Raw genomic sequence first — 17,997 nt, 5'->3', positions numbered from 1 at the left:
TATTGTATATATTTGTCAGCAGTAATGCATGCATTGTCAGGATTGCCAATTTGCCTACATATTTTTTTTTAAATCACAGCTGTTTGTAGGAGGAATATTACCTCCACATACCTATCCTTAGCACCATATATTGCCACAGTGCACTGCTATTAAACCCCATTTATTTTATTTGGCACGCTGTTATTAACTGCATGTTTCCTGCTCCGCTCATTTCGCCTTGAATTTATTTTCTTACCAACTAGTGGCCGCACCCCTGACAACATCATTTTTGTGACGAAACGTGTTGGGCATGGCTACAACGTGATGTCATCATGCTTCATGCACTCCCACCGGCCAGAGCGTGGAGCTCATTATGCTTTTTCAGCCTGCTGTTTTACAAGCTAGTGCCTATACCTGCTGCGCATCATTTTGTACTTTGCAAACCTACGTGTTTTATTTTTTGATGTGTAGTACCATTTTTAATTGTACTGTGGCACTCTTTTACTCAGTCTTAATAAATATAGGTTTTTACATACTACACTATGGATTTGCTGTACTTTTATTTTTTGGCTAATCTATAATGCCGGTGGAGCAATCCTGATGGAAGACGTTCCTTGTGCCTGGAGGAGTAGGGGCAATAGAGTTTAACAAATGCCATTGACCATTTTCATCTCAGTGGTCCACAATATTCAGTCTAGGTTCACATCTATGTGGCTGTGCTTGATGCGATTTTCAGGCATGTTTTGCTGTGTATTTTTATTTTTGAAACCCTCATTTTTATGCTTTTTCCTGCACTTTGCATTTTTTTTCTCTTGAAACACACTGTAAGCACAGTGTACATTGCTGGTTGCTAAGGAGCGGGCCAGAAAGCCTGCCGCTGCGTCCCTAACAACCAATGAGTCATCAGCTGTCAGGGGGATTCCCAGCTGATGCAAAAAAAAAAGTGAAAAAAAACTGTGTGCCCCCCCCCCCCCAGGTCCATACCAGGCCCTGGAGGTCTAGTTTGGATTCAGAGGGGACCCCCCTCCATGCCAAAAAATAAATGGTGTGGGGTGCCCCAAAAATCCATGCCAGACCCTTATCCAAGGATGCAGCGCCCCCTTCTGAACCATGACAGACCACATGCCCTCAACAGGGGGGCTTATCAGAATCTGGAAGCCCCCTTTATCATAATCTGGAAGCCCTCTTGATCCCAGCTCTCCCCCCCTATGTGAATGAGTATGGGGTACATTGTACCCCTACCAATTCACCCGAAAAAGCAGGGACGGTTTTTGACAATTTCTTTAATAAAAATGAGAAATGTCCCTGTCGTAGTAGCTCTGTGTCTTCTTTCTCTGGTACTGATGTCTTCTTCCTCCAGTAGTTTCTTCCCCCCCCCCCCCCCCGATGCAGTATTCTTCCCCAGGGTGCTGTCTTCTCCTTGAGCCATCTTCTCCTTGAGCTTTCTTCTCCTTGTGCTATCTTCTCCTTGTGCTTTCTTCTCCTTTAGCTGTCTTCTCCTTGGGCTGTCTTCTCCTTGGGCTGTCTTCTTCATCACTGCCGCTTACCCACTAAAAACAAAAAAATCCAATCTTCTTCTAAAGCTTCAGGAGAAAGAAGACACATTGGAGCTACAATGGGGGACATTTTTCATTTTTAATAAATAATTGTCCAAGAACCGCCTCTTGTTTTTTTTTTTTTTAACACTTCACTGCTATTTGAGGTAAATGAGTATGGGTACAATTTACCCCCTGCTCATTCACATGTGGGGGCCCCCTTTCTTAAAAGTGGCTTCCAGATTCTGATAAGCCCCCTGCCTGCATATTCCCATAACCACCACCCAAGGTTGTCAGGAAGAGGCCCTTGTCCCCATCAACATGCCCCAAAGCACCCCCTGTGTTGAGGGTATGCGGCTTGGTATGGTTCAGGAGGGGTTTGGGGCACTCGCTAATCGCCTCCCTTTCCTGACCTGCCTGGCTGCATGCTCGGATAAGGGTTTGGTATGGATCATTGGGGGGCCCAAACCGTGTTTTCTTTAAATTATGGCATTGGGGGTGCCCCTCGATTCCATACTAGACCCAAAGGGCCTGGTATGGACTTGGGGGGGGGACCCCACACTGTTTTTTTCACTTTTGTTTTTTTGCCTGAAATGTGATTTTTACAGTCAGCTATCAGCGGGGAATTCCGCTGACAGCTAATGACTCCTCGGTTTTTATAGATGCGATGGCCGGCTTCCTGGCCCTCTCCTTAGCTATATACAGTGTTTAAACGTAAAAATAAAAACCGCAAAACACATCACAAACACAACACTTGCATTTCTGTTGTGATTCCACTGAAGTCTATTACACCCAAAACACGAAAAAAAGTCCCTGCCCCTTTCCAAAAATGCACCAGCTGCAAAACACATTGATGTGAACGTGTACCATAGGAAACCATGTTAAATGGACAGTAGTGCGTTTCTGCAAACTGCAAAATGCACTAAAAAATGCATACATGTGAACCTAGGGTAAGAGGCCCCCTGAACTGTATCACTTGGTGGTGGATGCACATATGTTTTTACAAGAAATATGAGTGTGTGTACACCTCCAGCACTCTAAAGACTGTGCAAAGGATTTATTGGTGATTTTTATTTGTGTTTCACCTTTTTTGGATTCTAAGAAGATTTTCTTCTAATTTTTCAACTATTTCATTCTATTTGTCACCTTTATGGATTGAATTTATGTTTATATATTACATATGTTGTAGTAATTGAAAGATATTATATATTTATATTATTATTGAATTATTTACATGTTAATATATAGATTTAGAGCTGCTTTCCTTTATTATTATAAATGTCTAACATTTGGTGTCACGATTGCATAAGTGGTGGCTTTATCTTAAGATTTTGAAGTGCTCCAGCACAAATATTTTAGGATTTTTTGTTTATATTATTTTATCTGTCAAAAGGTGGTAACAGGCGGATCTGAACGGTCCACAAGTGTGAAAGGTGCCTTATACTGACATAGTGTTGTCACCTCCTTAGCGGTATGGCAAAGTTGTGTAAATCACAAGACTAGCTGAAACTAAAAACAAAACTTTGGGCAGTCAAAATAATATACATTCAATTTAACTGTGTACAGGGCCTTGAAAAAGTATTCATACTCTTTAAAGTTTTCCACATTTGTCATGTTACATCCAAAAACGTAAATGTATTTTATGGTGATTTTATGTGATAGACAAACACAAAGTGGCACATAATTGTGAAGAGGAAGGAAAATGATAAATGGTTTTTAAATTTTTTTACAAATATATAACTGAAAAGTGTGGCGTGCATTTGTATTCAGCCCCCTTTACTCTGATGCCTCTAACTAAAATCTAGTGGAATCAATTGCCTTCAGAAGTCACCTAATTAGTAAATAGAGTCCACCTGTGTGTAATTTAATTTCAGTATAAATACATGGATGATCCCTGTCTTCTCCCTCTCCAGGGGGTGATCCCTGTCTTTTCCCTCTCCCTGAGTGGTCCTTGTACTCTGACTCTCTGGCATGATCTCTGCCCTCTTGATTCTCTGGGGTGATCTCTGTCCTCTGATTCTCTGGGGTGATCTCTGTCCTCTGACTCTCCAGTGGTGATCCTTGTCCTCTGCCTCTCTAGCTGTAATCCTTGTCCTTTACCTCTCCAGAGGTGATCCCTATCCTTTGCCCTGCCAGTGGTGATCTATCCTCTGCCCTGCCAGTGACCTATCCTCTGCCCTGCCAGTGGTGATCTTAGTCCTCTGCCTCTCCAGCGGTGATCCCTGTACTCTGCCTTTTCAGCAGTGATCCCTTTCCTCTTCCTGGCCAGCAGTGATCCCTGTCCTCTGCTTTTCCTGTAGTGACCTCTGTGCTGCCAGGGGTGACACTTGCCCTCTGCCCTGCCAGTGGTGATCCCTGAACTCTGTCCTGCCAATGGTAATCCCTGTCCTCTGCTTCTTCAATAGTGATCCCTGTTATCTGTCTCCCCAGTACTGTCCTCTGCCCCGCCAGATATGAATCCTGTCCTTCACCCTGCTTACCTCTGTATTCAGCTTGTCCCCTGCTGACCTTTTATCCTTTGCCCTGCAGACCTCCCTGTACGCTGCCATGCTGCCCACTGTCCTCTGCACTGCTGACCTCTGTACAATGCCCTCAAAATCAATAGCCTCTGTACACTGCACTACAAACTGCTGATCCTATACTCTACCCTGCTGACCCCCTGCATACTGCCTTGCTGATCTTTCATTCTCTGCCCCATTATATTGTTTACTGTACCCCCACATCAGTCAGGCTAGATCCAGCCCTGCCTCACACAAGAAGAAAAGAGGTGGTGTCAGAATGGTGCACTGTAGGGAAGCAGAGCTGTGGGACAGGTGTTGCCCTTGGGGGACTCACTTTTGCTGGGACTTTGAAAATGGTGTCATTTAGGGGTTTGATTTGCTGGACAGGTATGTGAAGCTGTGATAAGGGACAGTGCCTCATGGATTCAATTTGCTGGAAAGGGATGGTGCCTTCAGTAATTAGATGTGGCCGTGAGTGTTGCCGAGCTGTAAAAAAAGGTGGTATCTTTTGAGGACTTGATTTCCAGGGAAGAGATGCCCAACTGGGGGAATGTGCTTTGGTGGGGGGGATGCGGACCTGCAGGGAGTTTAGCATGATGGCAGGGTTGGTGTCCTCAGAGACTTTTTGCGGTGGGGGGAGATGCAGGGTTGTGGGAAGTGTGGCACGACAGCAGACTTGGGACAACTGGGGAAGACAACACTGAGCAAAAGAGCAGAAGAGGTGGGGAGAGTGAGATCACTTTGAGGTTAGACAGAGAGGAAAAAGAAGGAGTAATCCCTACAGGAACAAACAGCAGGTACTTGTATGCTATTAAAAATGTATGTAACCTGACTTCAGAATCTCTGTGATCTTTGATTATGAATTACTTCCCACTACAAGATGCTATAGAGGTCAGGGATGGCTTGTTAAAAAAAATTATTTCACTGCTTGTTAGAAATATGTAAAAACTTGAATGCCCATAGCGTGGGCACAGGTACACTTTAAAGTATTCCCCTGATACTAAAGGGGCAAGCTCCATCCATGGAGAGACCAACCTACAGTATATGTCGAATTGTCTAAGCTGATTTCTTTAGGGGTGATGGATGTTTTTTTTGTGTTTAAAAAAAAAAAGCAAAAGATAAATAGAAGTAATTGGTGTTACGGTAGTACTAAATGCTTAGATTTTTACTTCAGTACATTCACAGGATTAGGGTAAAAATGCAAGACATTTACAACTCTCCTCTTAATCTATTGCCCCTTGCCACCACACTAGAGTCCAGTAAGATCAGGTTCATTCCTTAAACTTCTGGGTTATAAAGGAGACAGTGAGGTCAGTGGAGTGATAAGCTCCTGGAGCTGTCTATTATTTTGCTGGAAGGAGGGAGTAGAGGCGTGGCTTTAAGTTTGAGTAGACACACACACAGCGCTGGCCAAGAGCTCACATGCCCAATAACTGGGAGGTGGGGCAGCGGTTTGGGGCCCAGCTGGACAACAAAGAAAGGTGCATTTTCAGGAACAAGGATATACTATACCTATTATGTAATTCTGGTCTTCTTCAACTAACATTTTTTAAACATATAAAGTTTACTACCAGTTTAAATGATAAATGATCATAACGTTAGAGCCAGACAGATGGGTCTGTGGATTAGGTAAACTGGCGGTGGAGCAGTTTTTGCTTATTCACTTATAACTTGTTCCTACCTTTAATAAAATGTATAGACTAGGAGCTAGATGGAGGTAGCAGCTGTTTATGCAAAGGCTGTGCAGCATTGAGTAGGGGCACTAAGTGAAGATCTTTGATGTGGGTTTGAAGGTAATTATTCAGGTAGAAACCTTCCACTGAAAAAGTAAGGGAAGATTTAAAGAAAAACTCTAAAACAGCTTTGGTGAAAAAGATTGTTGTTTACAGAGATCAATAAAGCTCAGATTACACACGCAGCTGAATAAGTCAAAGTAGTTACTCACCCATTCCACCCCCTCTGCTCTGTATGCCTCCATATGTACTGTAGAGATATTGTATAGTCACAAAGGGAGAAGCTACTTCTGTGTTTTTATCTTTATAAAACCCTGAATGCTCCACCAATTCAATATCATGGGTGTACGCAGTATTAAATATTATTAAAAAATGATATAATAATAAAACAAATATACCATCAATTTAAAATATCGAAACCTAAAAAGGTAAATAACATGGTCCATTTTTTTAAAATAATACGGTACACAATTTTCCCAAACTCATAGACAGATTATAACAGATGATAAACACTCAACAAAAAATTCATTATACTGACCTTGTGATAACATATGGAGCGAAGCACACCACAAAAGATCCTATAAAAATACTGATTTTCTTTGTTGCCCGCTGCCGTCTTCTCTTTTGCTCACTCAAACATCTCTGCTTCACACTGCAAGGCAGATACTATGTATGATTAAACAGTAAAGGATAGAAGACCAGTAAGGGGACTTGAATGTCAAAATATATGGTGGAAATACAGCAATACCCTTGAGCCGGGAGGTGACTACAACTCAGCAAGCTAAAAGTGAATACACATAAAAAATTGTTGCTCCAAGAATTCCAATAAAACTAAGTTCACTCAAAATTAACATTTCAATTCTGGGTGATGGGTGCACTGAATCACCCATGAGCATGTTTTACAATATATGTTCCACTGACTTCAATAGCTAGTTTTCTTCAAATTGAATTCCCAGTTTTGTGCCCCCATCTGTGAAGTCTCACTCTTCTTTCTGTATTTATTCTTTTATAACATATTACTGCAGATTGCAGCAGGAATACTGTGACAGGTTTGCTTGATATTTTGATGCCCACGGCACAGTGCCAGGCTGGGGACTTCCTAAATATAGAATGCTAGTGGATAATTTAAACCACACTTGTCAACCCAAAGCTGTAAAACAAACATTCAGCAAAATGTAGTATTCCAAGTCCTCCTTTCTGATAAACTCAATGTTGAAAGGCATGGGTGGTGGTGGGGATGGTTATATAATGTATTTTTGTAAACACTATTTGGTATTTATTTTGGTTCTTTATGCTATGATAAGCATTAACATGTGTCCAATGAGGAGTGGTATCATTTCCCTTGCAATGGAGAGCTAATGTTTACTGTATGCATATAGAAAACTGTTAATGAGCAATATGGGGAACCCTTTAAACATAATATATACATAAAGTTGCATTCTCTAGACACAGTTGACTTTCCATCTATCTATTTATCCCTCAGGTCATTGTGCCCGACAAGTAGTGGTAAAATGTTTATTGTTGTAGGGAAGCATATCTATGTGTAGTCAGAAGTGAGTGCATATGGAAAGCTATTTTATGGGGCACTCTGTACACATAATTAGTACGTAAAGTTGCATTCTGTAAACACAGTTAATTCCCAAACAGTAACTCTTAAATGCACATGCTACAAGGATTTGAGACTTTTTGCTCATCAGTGACCTGGCTCTGCTTATCATTCATCTCTCAATGCTTCAGGTTATATAGCTGGTTAATAAAATGTTATGCATGTACTATAAATGTTACAATATATACATTTAATATCAATTCCTCTTTTGTTTAAAAAAATGTATAGAGATTTATGGAAACATATTTCCACATCTTGTGATTGGCTCACTGCATCTCACAGCGGTATTTTTATTGCTACAGCTGTTGAATTGATTATCATTTTTTTGAGACACCAGTCTGTCCACCAAACACTCCCACTTGCTTCAGTTTACATGGCAGTTTCAACTTACAGAACAACACCAGTTCATAACCCCCCCCCCCCCACTTCCCACAGCCACTTTACCAAAGAGCCCTCTTCCCAAGTGCTTACTTACCTCTTCCTGATAGCAGTGGCCTCCTCTGGTGTTTAAATCCTCGTTGCTGAAATCTTCTTTTATGCTGGCTATTCAGTAACTCCCTATAGACTTATAGACTTGAATGGGGACATACCCTTGGTGTCTACTGCACAGGGGTTGGAATCTGCTGCCATCAGCAAGAGATAAGTAGGGAACTGGGTGTGTAGGTTTGAATGGCTCCAGCTTAAATTACTTTGTGGTGCCGAGGAGAGAATAGATGTCTTTATTTTTTTATTTTAAACAGTATTTGTGCTTTAAAATTACACTTTCAGTGGTGTCCATATGAGACAAAGACACAAAGCAATTGGCTATTAGACCTTAGTACTGTCACAGAAGGTGGAATGCTCCAGCATACCCAGAAACATCTGGAATTGTTGGCAGCCTGCAATGGAGGCAGGAGCAGCAAGGAACTGCTTTTATGTAAATGGTGCAGGAGGAGCCCTTTACAAAGACATTCAGGGTAGCATACATACATTTCATTAAAAGCACCAAACATCCAAGAGATCAAGGTTTTTATTTAATAAATATATAATATAAAATTGCTTCATATCATAGAAAATCCAATATGTTTCAGGGGTCAAACACACATCTCATTGTGCCTATTTTCTGGCATCTAGAATGATCAGTATAGACTCCATGGGGAACACCACTGTTCTCCAACCCTCAAGGGTGCCAGTGTGCGTTCCACTGTGAGCAGAAACGACGATAAAGAGGGAACATGTTTGGATCCTGAAACATGTTGGATTTTTTCTGCTATTAATTAATTTGATCATTTCAACCTTGGACCCTTGGATGTTTGTTTAGTGCTCTCATTGGATTGTATGTAGGTTCTCCTTTTCAAACATTTTATGTGGTACAGAAGAGATACAGCCAATACAGAACAATGTGAAAAGCATGCGTACATTTCGATTTATAAGCATTGGACACCGCACACCATGTATTTGGGTAGGATAGGATACAATGCAGTATTAAAGAGAGAAAAACAACCAGGAGTATTGACTCTAGCAGTGGCATGCAATAACTGCAAAATAAGAAATGTATAGAATTGGGGAGGGAAAAAGAGTAAGGTAGTGAGAGGAGTACAGGGGAAATCCTGGGATATGGGCCTATGACAAAAGGGAAGTTTTGGATATAGAAACCATACCAAACAATATTCAGTGTTCCAGAAGAGACTTGTAAAAGCCTGGGGGTAGGAAATGGTCTATCCACAGATGCTATAACTTTGTATATTTGGGTATTCCATCCTGTATGGTTGCCTCTATTTTCCCATGGATCATGGTCTGTGTTATTCTATTTTTGGTCTCTGTGAGACAGAGCTTTAGGGTTCTCCAGGCATTGGTGACTGTTTGTTTATCAGCTGTGGTAATCCGCAATAGTAATTTGAATTGCAACTTTGTGAGATCTGCTGTGTTTTTGTTGAGGAGATCTACAGTAGGATGGGGCAAGATGGTTTTTCCAAATAGCATTGACAGCATACTAAAAACTTCTGCTCAGTACATTCTAGGGCAAGACCACCATATATGAAGGTGTGTACCTACCTCACCGCATCCGAGAAAACAGGCTGAGGAATATGTGATATGAATTTAGGTATACAGGCTGTAACTAAGTACCATGTATGTAGGTTCTTAATTCTGGGTCCTTTACCTTTTCCTGGGGGTAGTCCCCATTTAGTGGAGAACTGATGAACTAGAGCCAGTGTGCCCAGTGACTATTTCATTGACCCTTGGAAAATATGAATCCATTGTCCTATATGTTCGTGTATTTGGATTCAGAGTAAGATGAGAATGTCTTTTTAACGACAAAGTATAGCCAATTGCTGAATTTACAGATAAAATTACATACATTTAAACTGTCTTTCCTAAATAAAATTAATTTTCTGTCAGCCAGTTTCCTAATCCTGAAATTCCTATGAGACAGCACTTTTAGTCTTTTCTTTTTACAATGTGTTTTAGTCATAGACACCCCAGCCTGTGATTGGAAAGTTAAGTAGCAGCAACACACTGGTAAGTCCTGCCCTATCTCCCCACTGTTCAATGTGTTAGGTCCTGACCTGCTTACAGCACTGCCACTTAAAATTGCAGAATCAAGCCATACAATAATTTACAGAAGGGTACAAAATAAAACAGATAAATAAAAAAAGGGTTACTTTTTTAAAACTTTTAATTAATAGATATCCGAATTAAATAGGGCATTATTTCTGTCTTTTTAGGTCATTGAATTGGCCTGTCTGATTACATACAAAACATAAGCAGGCAAGAATCTGCAATGCAGTTTGTGAAAATCCTTGTAGTTTATTCAGTTGACCTGCAACATGTTGTTTTCTCTCAACATTTCCTGCACTATAATCCTGTGGTAATAGTATTAACTAGCCAAGCAAGATATTACTGCAACAGAACTGCTCAGCTTAACAGGTATTTCATTTTGTTTATCTAAGAAACTCTGTTTTAAATGTCAAAGAAATTGGAAATCTGTTTCTGTTCAGGGCCCCTCCTTGTAGCAACACATCAAAGACCTCCTCACGTGGCACCATCTGCTGACAAAATCTGGTAACGTGGCACAACCTTAGAGCAAACCTGTGTTTGCTGATGGAGAGGAAAGCAACAAGTTCTGTTTAATGGGTTCTGTTCCGTTTAATGTTGCACATAGTTTATTTCTTTTTCCTGCCACTCTATTCAGCGCAAGGCACTTAGGAGGCACTTTAGGTGCCGTATGAATGAATACAGCACTTAAATAATTTTTTTCAATATTTTTCTACCCTCTGCAAACTTTTCCCAAAGTCAGCCACTTACCAGTTCACCATCAACAAGGATGTTTACTATGGGCCCGTGGTAGCCACAGGTCCATCTTTATTAGACATCCTGGCAGGACAGTAGATGCTCAGTATAGTACAGTCCCTATTCATTCTTACAGGAAACAAATCGATAGTTGGGCTCAATTGTCAATGACTTTCTCATAGGAATGAATTTCAAATCTACTTGTAGCACTCTCCTAGGTAGGTGCTAGGAAAAGCATATGTGTGGCCATGTCTGCTTATCAGGGGGGCCTGATCAGTCAGTTAGGCTGTCATGTGTTCCCAGGTGGGGTCTGTTGAGTCTGGGGAGTCTCCCCACTGTATCCAATGAGGGCTCTTGTTGGACAGTGGAGGAAAACTGTCCAATAGCACACCAGGGCTTATATCTGTCTCAGTGGGCGGAGTTTTCCGCAATGCACCCTGGGACTGGGTATAAGCCTGAAGGTAGCACGTGATAAATGGTCTTTGGCAGGAAGCAGAGTCCCAGGAGGAGGCTTACGGCTGGGAAAGGGGGTGCCGGTGTCTGAGCCCTGAAAATTAGAGAGAAAGAAGGCGCCAGTGCGGGCCCTGAAGTGTTCAGCAGTGCAGCAGTGTATTCAAGTAGCTACCTCAGCAGGAGTGCTTAGGGGAGCTTGAAGAGGGCTCTTTTAGTCAGAAAGCAGTCCCAAGTCAATTCAGCGTTAACAGGCATCCGGCCACCATTATCAGCGTCAAGTCAGCGTTGATAGGCATTCGGCCAGCGTCAAGTCAGCGCCAAAGAGCAGTATTCAAGTGTCTCCGCCAAACAAGCCTAGTTTAGTACCGGGAGTATCCCACGCATCCCTTCTCCCATCCAAGTTACCAAATAAATACAAAAAACCCAAAGATACTGGACTGGTCATTGTCTCAGTGCTCACACTTGGAGAACATGCCTAAATGGGCTGTTGTTGCTAGCGGTAACCCAGGGGGACCCATATCCGGCAAAACGGCTGGGAATTGTGCTACATACGGCACAGCTCACCCACAATAGTTTTTTAAGAGGGGTGTGCAGCTCCCATGGACCCCACACATAAGATCTATGTGGATCAAGGAAAGGGAAGTTGCAAACTTGGAAGGTGGGATTGCTGGGGATGACCTACTGTTAACTTTCAAGTTCTGAGTTACTATAAAAGGGGTGTACAAAGGGTTGTCTCCTGCCCCCATGTCACAGCACTAGGCCAAGCACCACCACTGTCACACGAGGGGAACAGGATTGAGTGACATGTTTCCTATACCCAGTACCAGCTATTTTCTTTGCTCCTGGCCACTGAGCCAAGCAATAGAAAATCAAAGTAAGGGTATGTATTGCTGGAAAGGGACCATTGAAGTAGAACTAATCCCTCCTTTCCCTTATAGCCAAGGAAGCTGCCATCTTAGGCTCTGTTTGATCAGCAGTTGATATGGTACTGCACATGTGATCAGTTACAACACCAGCCATCTGACGGATTGATAATTTGGTTGAAAGTACAAGTTTTTAATTTATGGCATTCCCTGAATGTAAATGTTTTGGTAAACAGTTAAGATGATGAGTGTAGTTCCAAGTTCAAGTGGAAGTGTTGCTTTACAATGCATTGGCAAAGCACTGTTTTTCTTCCCCCTAGAAATACTATTATTTTTGGATGGACTTCAGGGCTGGTTCACACCACATGTGGTGGGACTGCGTTGGATGGCTATTCCAGCACAGTCACACTGCATGGACAAGGCAAAATGCCTTGTCTCCTATGTGCCTGGTTCACACCACTGCATTCCAGTGGTGTGCAGGCACAGCATGCTGAAAAAAGTACTGCCTTCAGTACTTTTATTAGTGCAGTGTAAAGCAATCCACTGCCTTGCATCTCGTGGCCACCAACTGAACTTTATGAAATGTCTGTGCGACACATCAGTAAAGTTTGGTTAAAAAAAAAAACAGGAAACAGTGTGATGCACCAAGCTCAGCGCATCCTCACTGCACTGATCTAAGCCCCTCTGGACCGCACACCATTCCCTGTGTTTCAAAACAATAGCTGGTGTGAACCAGCCCTCAGCCCAACAAAATAGGAGGAGAGGCCTGGTGTTGGAGTCATGAAGGTGGGAATTGCCCCATATTACTACTAATTATAGAGGTGCCCAATTAAACACAGGATTTCTGCTTTTCTTTGAAATTACTTTTTTTTGTCACACATATACTCTATGTTGTCAAAAGTATTGGAACACCTGCCTTTACATGCACATGAACTTTAACGGCATCCCAATCTTAGTCTGTAGGGTTTAATATTGAGTTGGCCCACTCTTTGCAGCTATAACAGCTTTGAATCTTCTGGGAAGGCTGTCCACAAGGTTTAGGAGTGTGTCTTTGGGAATGATTGACCATTCTTCAAGAAGCATATTTTTAAAGGTCAGGCAGTGATATTGGACTAGAAGGCCTGGCTTGCAGTCTCAGCTCTAATTCATCCTAAAGGTGTTCTATCAGGTTGAGGTTAGGACTCTGTGCAGGCCAGTCAAGATCCTTCACCCTAAACTTACTCATCCATGTCTTTATGAACCTTGCTTTGTGCACTGGTGCAATTCATTTGGTGGAGGTTGTTTTTCAGGGGTTGGGCTTGGCCCCTTATTTCCAGTGACGCAAACTGTTAGAGCGTCAGCATGCCAAGACATTTTGGGCAATTTCATGCTCCCAACTTTGTGGGAACAGTTTGGGAATGGCCCCTTCCTGTTCCAACATGACTGCACACCAGTGCACAAAGCAGGGTCCATAAAGAGTTTGGGGTGGAGGAACTTGACTGGCATGCACAGAGTCCTGGCCTCAACCAATAGAACATCTTTGGGATGAATTAAAGGCAGAGACTGCGAGCCAGGCCTTCTCATCCAACATCAGTGCCTGACCTCATAATTGTGCTTCTGGAAGAATGGTCAAACATTCTCAAAGACACACTCCTAAACTTTGTGGACAGCCTTCCCAGAAGAGTAGAAGCTGTTATAGCTGAAAAGGGTGGGCTAACTCAATATTGAACCTAAGAACTAGGACTGGGATGCCCTTAAAGTCCATGTGCGTGTAAAGGCAGGTGTCCCATTACTTTTGACAATATAGTGTAGTTGGACATGTCTTTAGATGCTTAGGGCAGTTCAGATAAGTAAATAATAGTCTACATTTCCCTCTTAGCAGACATAATTGTAAATAGAAAATGGGGATGGAGGAGAAACGTTAACTATAATGGAACAAGAGAGGTATTAAATGCTGTTTGCATAGTTGATGATTTTACTGTCAAAATAAATATAATCAGAAAGATAAAGCTAAGCACAGAAAGATAAATCTAAGCAAAATGTAGCAAATGTTAAAACTGTTAAGAGTATTCCGAGGGTACAATCCATACAATGATGCTGTTTAGAAAGCAAGTAACTCCATGTATAACAATGCAAATAAATGATCAGCTGTTCAAATAAGCACTGTAGGGCTAATACTATTTGTTTTACACTGGTTTAACTACAATGTTTTAAAACCAATATATATGAAACTGTGTATAAACTATAAGAACCAAATGCTGAATGATGTTTATTTTTTTGTGACACGGCAATAAGCTTTCAAATACAGCTCATAAAATTCTGCTCTATACTGCAATTCTCATTTGATGCTGTACCAATCTTCAAAAGCACTGTGGTGGTCAATTACAACATAAGTCAAAATGAACTGACTGCTTTCATGTTTTTTTAAACAAAATTGAACATAATTTATATTATATACCTAGCATAGTAAAGCACACAATAACTATTATCAATTTAACATCCTCTGACTTTAATACTTTGTATAGTGTTTATATGCATGGGTTTGATTTTATCTCCCCTTTTTATTTTGAGCAAAATGTATAATTCCTTCAGTATATAGTTACCTTTTTTCAGCTGCCACCCTAAGATGGTAAATAATGTACAACAAATCATCACTAGTGTTTCTGTGAAATATATTCCAAAAGCATTTATTAGTAATTTCTTCTGGCAATATATGAGTCAGTATTGACCTTTATAATACTGTTATTCATTTCTGTCCATTTAAAAAGTGCAACTGCTGTGTTATTTCTGCCAAAACCAATCTCCTAATCTACTCTATGGCACCCTCTGTTTTGTGATAACTCCATTGCCTTTAAAATACAATGTAAACAGTCATGTGTAAAATGTTGCAACCTTTGGTAAACTATCAGTCTTTGTGATCATGGCTCTACATTTTTAAAAGCAGGAATCTGGAAGCTAATGGTGACTGCCTAGTGCCCATCCTTTGCTTTGTTGCTCTTTGTTAATAAAGATGTGACTTATAGAGTGAATTGTAAAGATAATGGGCAAAGTGCTATATTCCAAAGCTAACCATCATCTTCACTTTACCTGTTATCAATGTAGAACAGTAATCTTCACCTCACCTGTTTTAAAAGTAAAATAGTCTTCGCAAGGAAAAAAAAGATGACTGATTGCTGACTTTACACATTGCTCTACGATATATGATTATTTTGTTTCTGCAGATCTATAGCTAGATAGCATTTTCTTATATGCATGCATATACAGAGGTTTAGTGTGTGTATATATATATATATATATATATATATATATAAAAGCAAAAATGTATTTATATATATATGTATAAAACAAATATGTATATATATATATATATATATATATATATATATATATATATATATATATATATATATATATATATATATATATATAAAACAGTTTGTTTATGTAAACTTTTTCTCCCTTTATATGTATGTATATATTTTTGTCTAGAGCAACCTTTCTCAACCTTTTATAAACCCTGAAAATAACTTTCAAGTTCAAGGAACCCCTGGTAATAAAATAATTTTGGTAAATATAATAAATTATGAATGCAATAATAATGGAAATAATGGTGATAATAATAATGCCCCCCCCCCAAAAAAAAAAAATAATATATATATATATATATATATATATATATATATATATATATATATATATATATATATATATATATATATATATATCACAGGCAATGAAAACTGTAGTGCTCTCTCACTTTGGTGCCCATCAAAGTGCCTTCCTTTGTTAGTGGCCCCTGTACACTGGTGATCATTGGGAGAAGGGCCCCTTTACATTGGTGTTCAGTGGTGCTCTTACAGGTTAATTTATATATAAAAAAAAAAAAAAAAAACTGGATTCAGTGGTTACTTAGAGGCAAAAATTTTTCATTGCTAACAGCATCCCTAATAACCCCCTGGAGTCATGGCTGATAAAGGCTGGTCTAGAGAGTACGTATCCCTGAAGTGCCCCTTTTCACTCATGGTCAGTGGAGAAGGGCCCACTTATAATGGTGGTCATAGGGTGAATTCCAACTGGTGCTTGTTGGGATGAATTCCATTTAGAGATGACTACAAGGATCTTTGAAGATGGTGCGCTACTTTTCTGAGAGGTAGAAACTGTTCCCTACTCAAGGAACCCCTAGCAACCATTGGAGGGACTCTAGGGTTCCATGGAACTATGGTTGATAAAGACTAGTATAAAGATAGAATATGTATAGTACATATCCCTAAAGTGCCCCTTTCCCTAATAGTCAGTGGAGGAGGGCCCCTTATATTTGTAGTCATTGGGAGAATTCCCAGGTGAGATGAATTCTCTATACAGATAGCTAAATATATTTTTGGAGACAGTAGTCACTTATCTGAGGTAGAAATTGCTCCTTGCTCAAAAAAAAAAAAAAAAAAAAAAAAAACCTTAGCAACCTCTAGATGAACTCTAGGCTTCCACAGACCATTAATGGAGAAAGCATGCTCTAGAGAGAGAAAGTGAATAATATATATCCCTGTAGTGTCCACTTTCATTAGTGGTCAGTAGAGAAGGGGTTCCCTTATATAGGTTCCATGGAACCATGGTTAATAGTGACTGGTCTAAAGACAGAAGATGTATAGTACATATCCCTGAAGTGTCTCCCTTCACTAATGGTCAGTGTAGGGCCCCTTATATTTGAAGCCATTGGGAGAATTCCCACCAGAGTTTGGTGGGATTAATTCCCTATACAGATAGCTAAACAGTTTTTTGGAGACAGTAGTTACTTATCTGAGAGGCAGAAATTGCTCATTGCTCAAGGAACCCTTATTAACATCTGGAGAAACCTTAGGTTTCAAATAATCCTGGTTGAGAAAGGCTGGAGAAGTAAGGTCTATAATACATATTCCTAAAATGTGAATATCTTTTTATATTTATTTCTTCAAAGAGATGGTGTACTATAGTACAAATATCTGAAATGTTTCTCTCTTTATATATATGTGGAAGATTTACAGTTTATAATTATTTAGTGCTTGAGTTGCAAGTTTTATCTTCTAAAGGTATAAAAATTTGAACCATCAGCAGTAAAAAGTGTAGCATAGGAGTATGTGTTAGTTATAAATTCAACCACAAGACATCTGTAAACAGGTAAACATGAGTGAATTACCTGGGGTGTATGTCTACAAGCAGCACCAGTGTTTGCATGGTGATAATGTCTATCCTCCTGCAGTGAAATCGTGCCACTTTCAGAACCTTTAAGTAGGTGAAGCACAAAATGACCAGCGACAGCACGAAACTGGCGGCGTGAAAAACGATGGTGAATACCATAAAACGTTTTTTCTCTGGAGCTTCATGCACCTGTAAGGTACAAGAGGCATACATGCTGCTATAGTCCAACCAAGAGAGGAACAAGGAAACCAAGGGGAAGGTGAGAGAGTGCAGCCAGGTGTAGCCCATCATGATCACAGCATCCTTATACCTCATCTTGCTGGTGTAACTCAATGGGAAAACCACAGCGATCCATTTGTCTATGCTGAGTGCTGCCATGCTGAGCATGGTGTTAGATGTCAGAAAAGTTTCCAAGAAGCCCAAAGCCTTGCACAAGCAGTCACCAAAGGGCTGTTGCTGGCTGAGCATGGCCAGGAAAGTGGAGGGCATGTTGAGGATAGTCAGGAGCAGATTGCACAGGGACAGGTTGACCAGGAAGATGCCAGACACTTGCTTCCTGATCTCGGCACTGTACAAAAAGCAAATCAGCACCAGCAGGTTGGCGAGTAGGGACACCACAAACACAACAACGAGTAAAACGGCCAGCAGAATCTCTGGCAAGTGCATTTCTCAGCTTATATCCATCAGCAGGGATTGCCTCATTGAATGGAGACCAGGATGGCTTCCCTACATGCCTGGTAACCCCATGGCTTGATGCTGTAGGAGACGCGCCCGGCGCTGTTCTCTATGGAGCTGCTGTCCAAGGTGCTGAAGTCAGGATCGCTGCGGACGGGGAATCCATCGTAGAGCCTGAGGCTGGCTGCAGTACAGGTGAGAGTTCAGCATCCCCGGCAATATCCCAGAGCT

The 17,997-nt window shown here is 40.8% G+C and overlaps 1 protein-coding gene across 1 annotated transcript in view; it reads right to left on the bottom strand.

Moving 5' to 3' along the window:
- The window catches only part of GPR78 (G protein-coupled receptor 78), a 42,866-nt gene that overhangs the window by 24,474 nt on the left and 395 nt on the right, over window positions 1-17,997 (bottom strand). The window contains exons 1-2 of the mRNA XM_082242516.1: window positions 17,090-17,997; window positions 6,287-6,400 (exon numbers count right to left, since the gene is read on the bottom strand). The exon at window positions 17,090-17,997 is cut by the window's right edge and continues 395 nt beyond it. Of these exons, the coding sequence (XP_082098642.1) occupies window positions 6,287-6,400; window positions 17,090-17,757 (782 nt within the window). The 5' untranslated portion in view covers window positions 17,758-17,997. The remainder of the gene's footprint in view (window positions 1-6,286; window positions 6,401-17,089) is intronic.

This window comes from Pelophylax lessonae (assembly GCF_965119305.1).
Source record: "Pelophylax lessonae genome assembly, chromosome: 1".
Lineage (NCBI taxonomy): Eukaryota > Metazoa > Chordata > Amphibia > Anura > Ranidae > Pelophylax > Pelophylax lessonae.
This window is presented reverse-complemented; position numbering and strand designations above follow the sequence as displayed.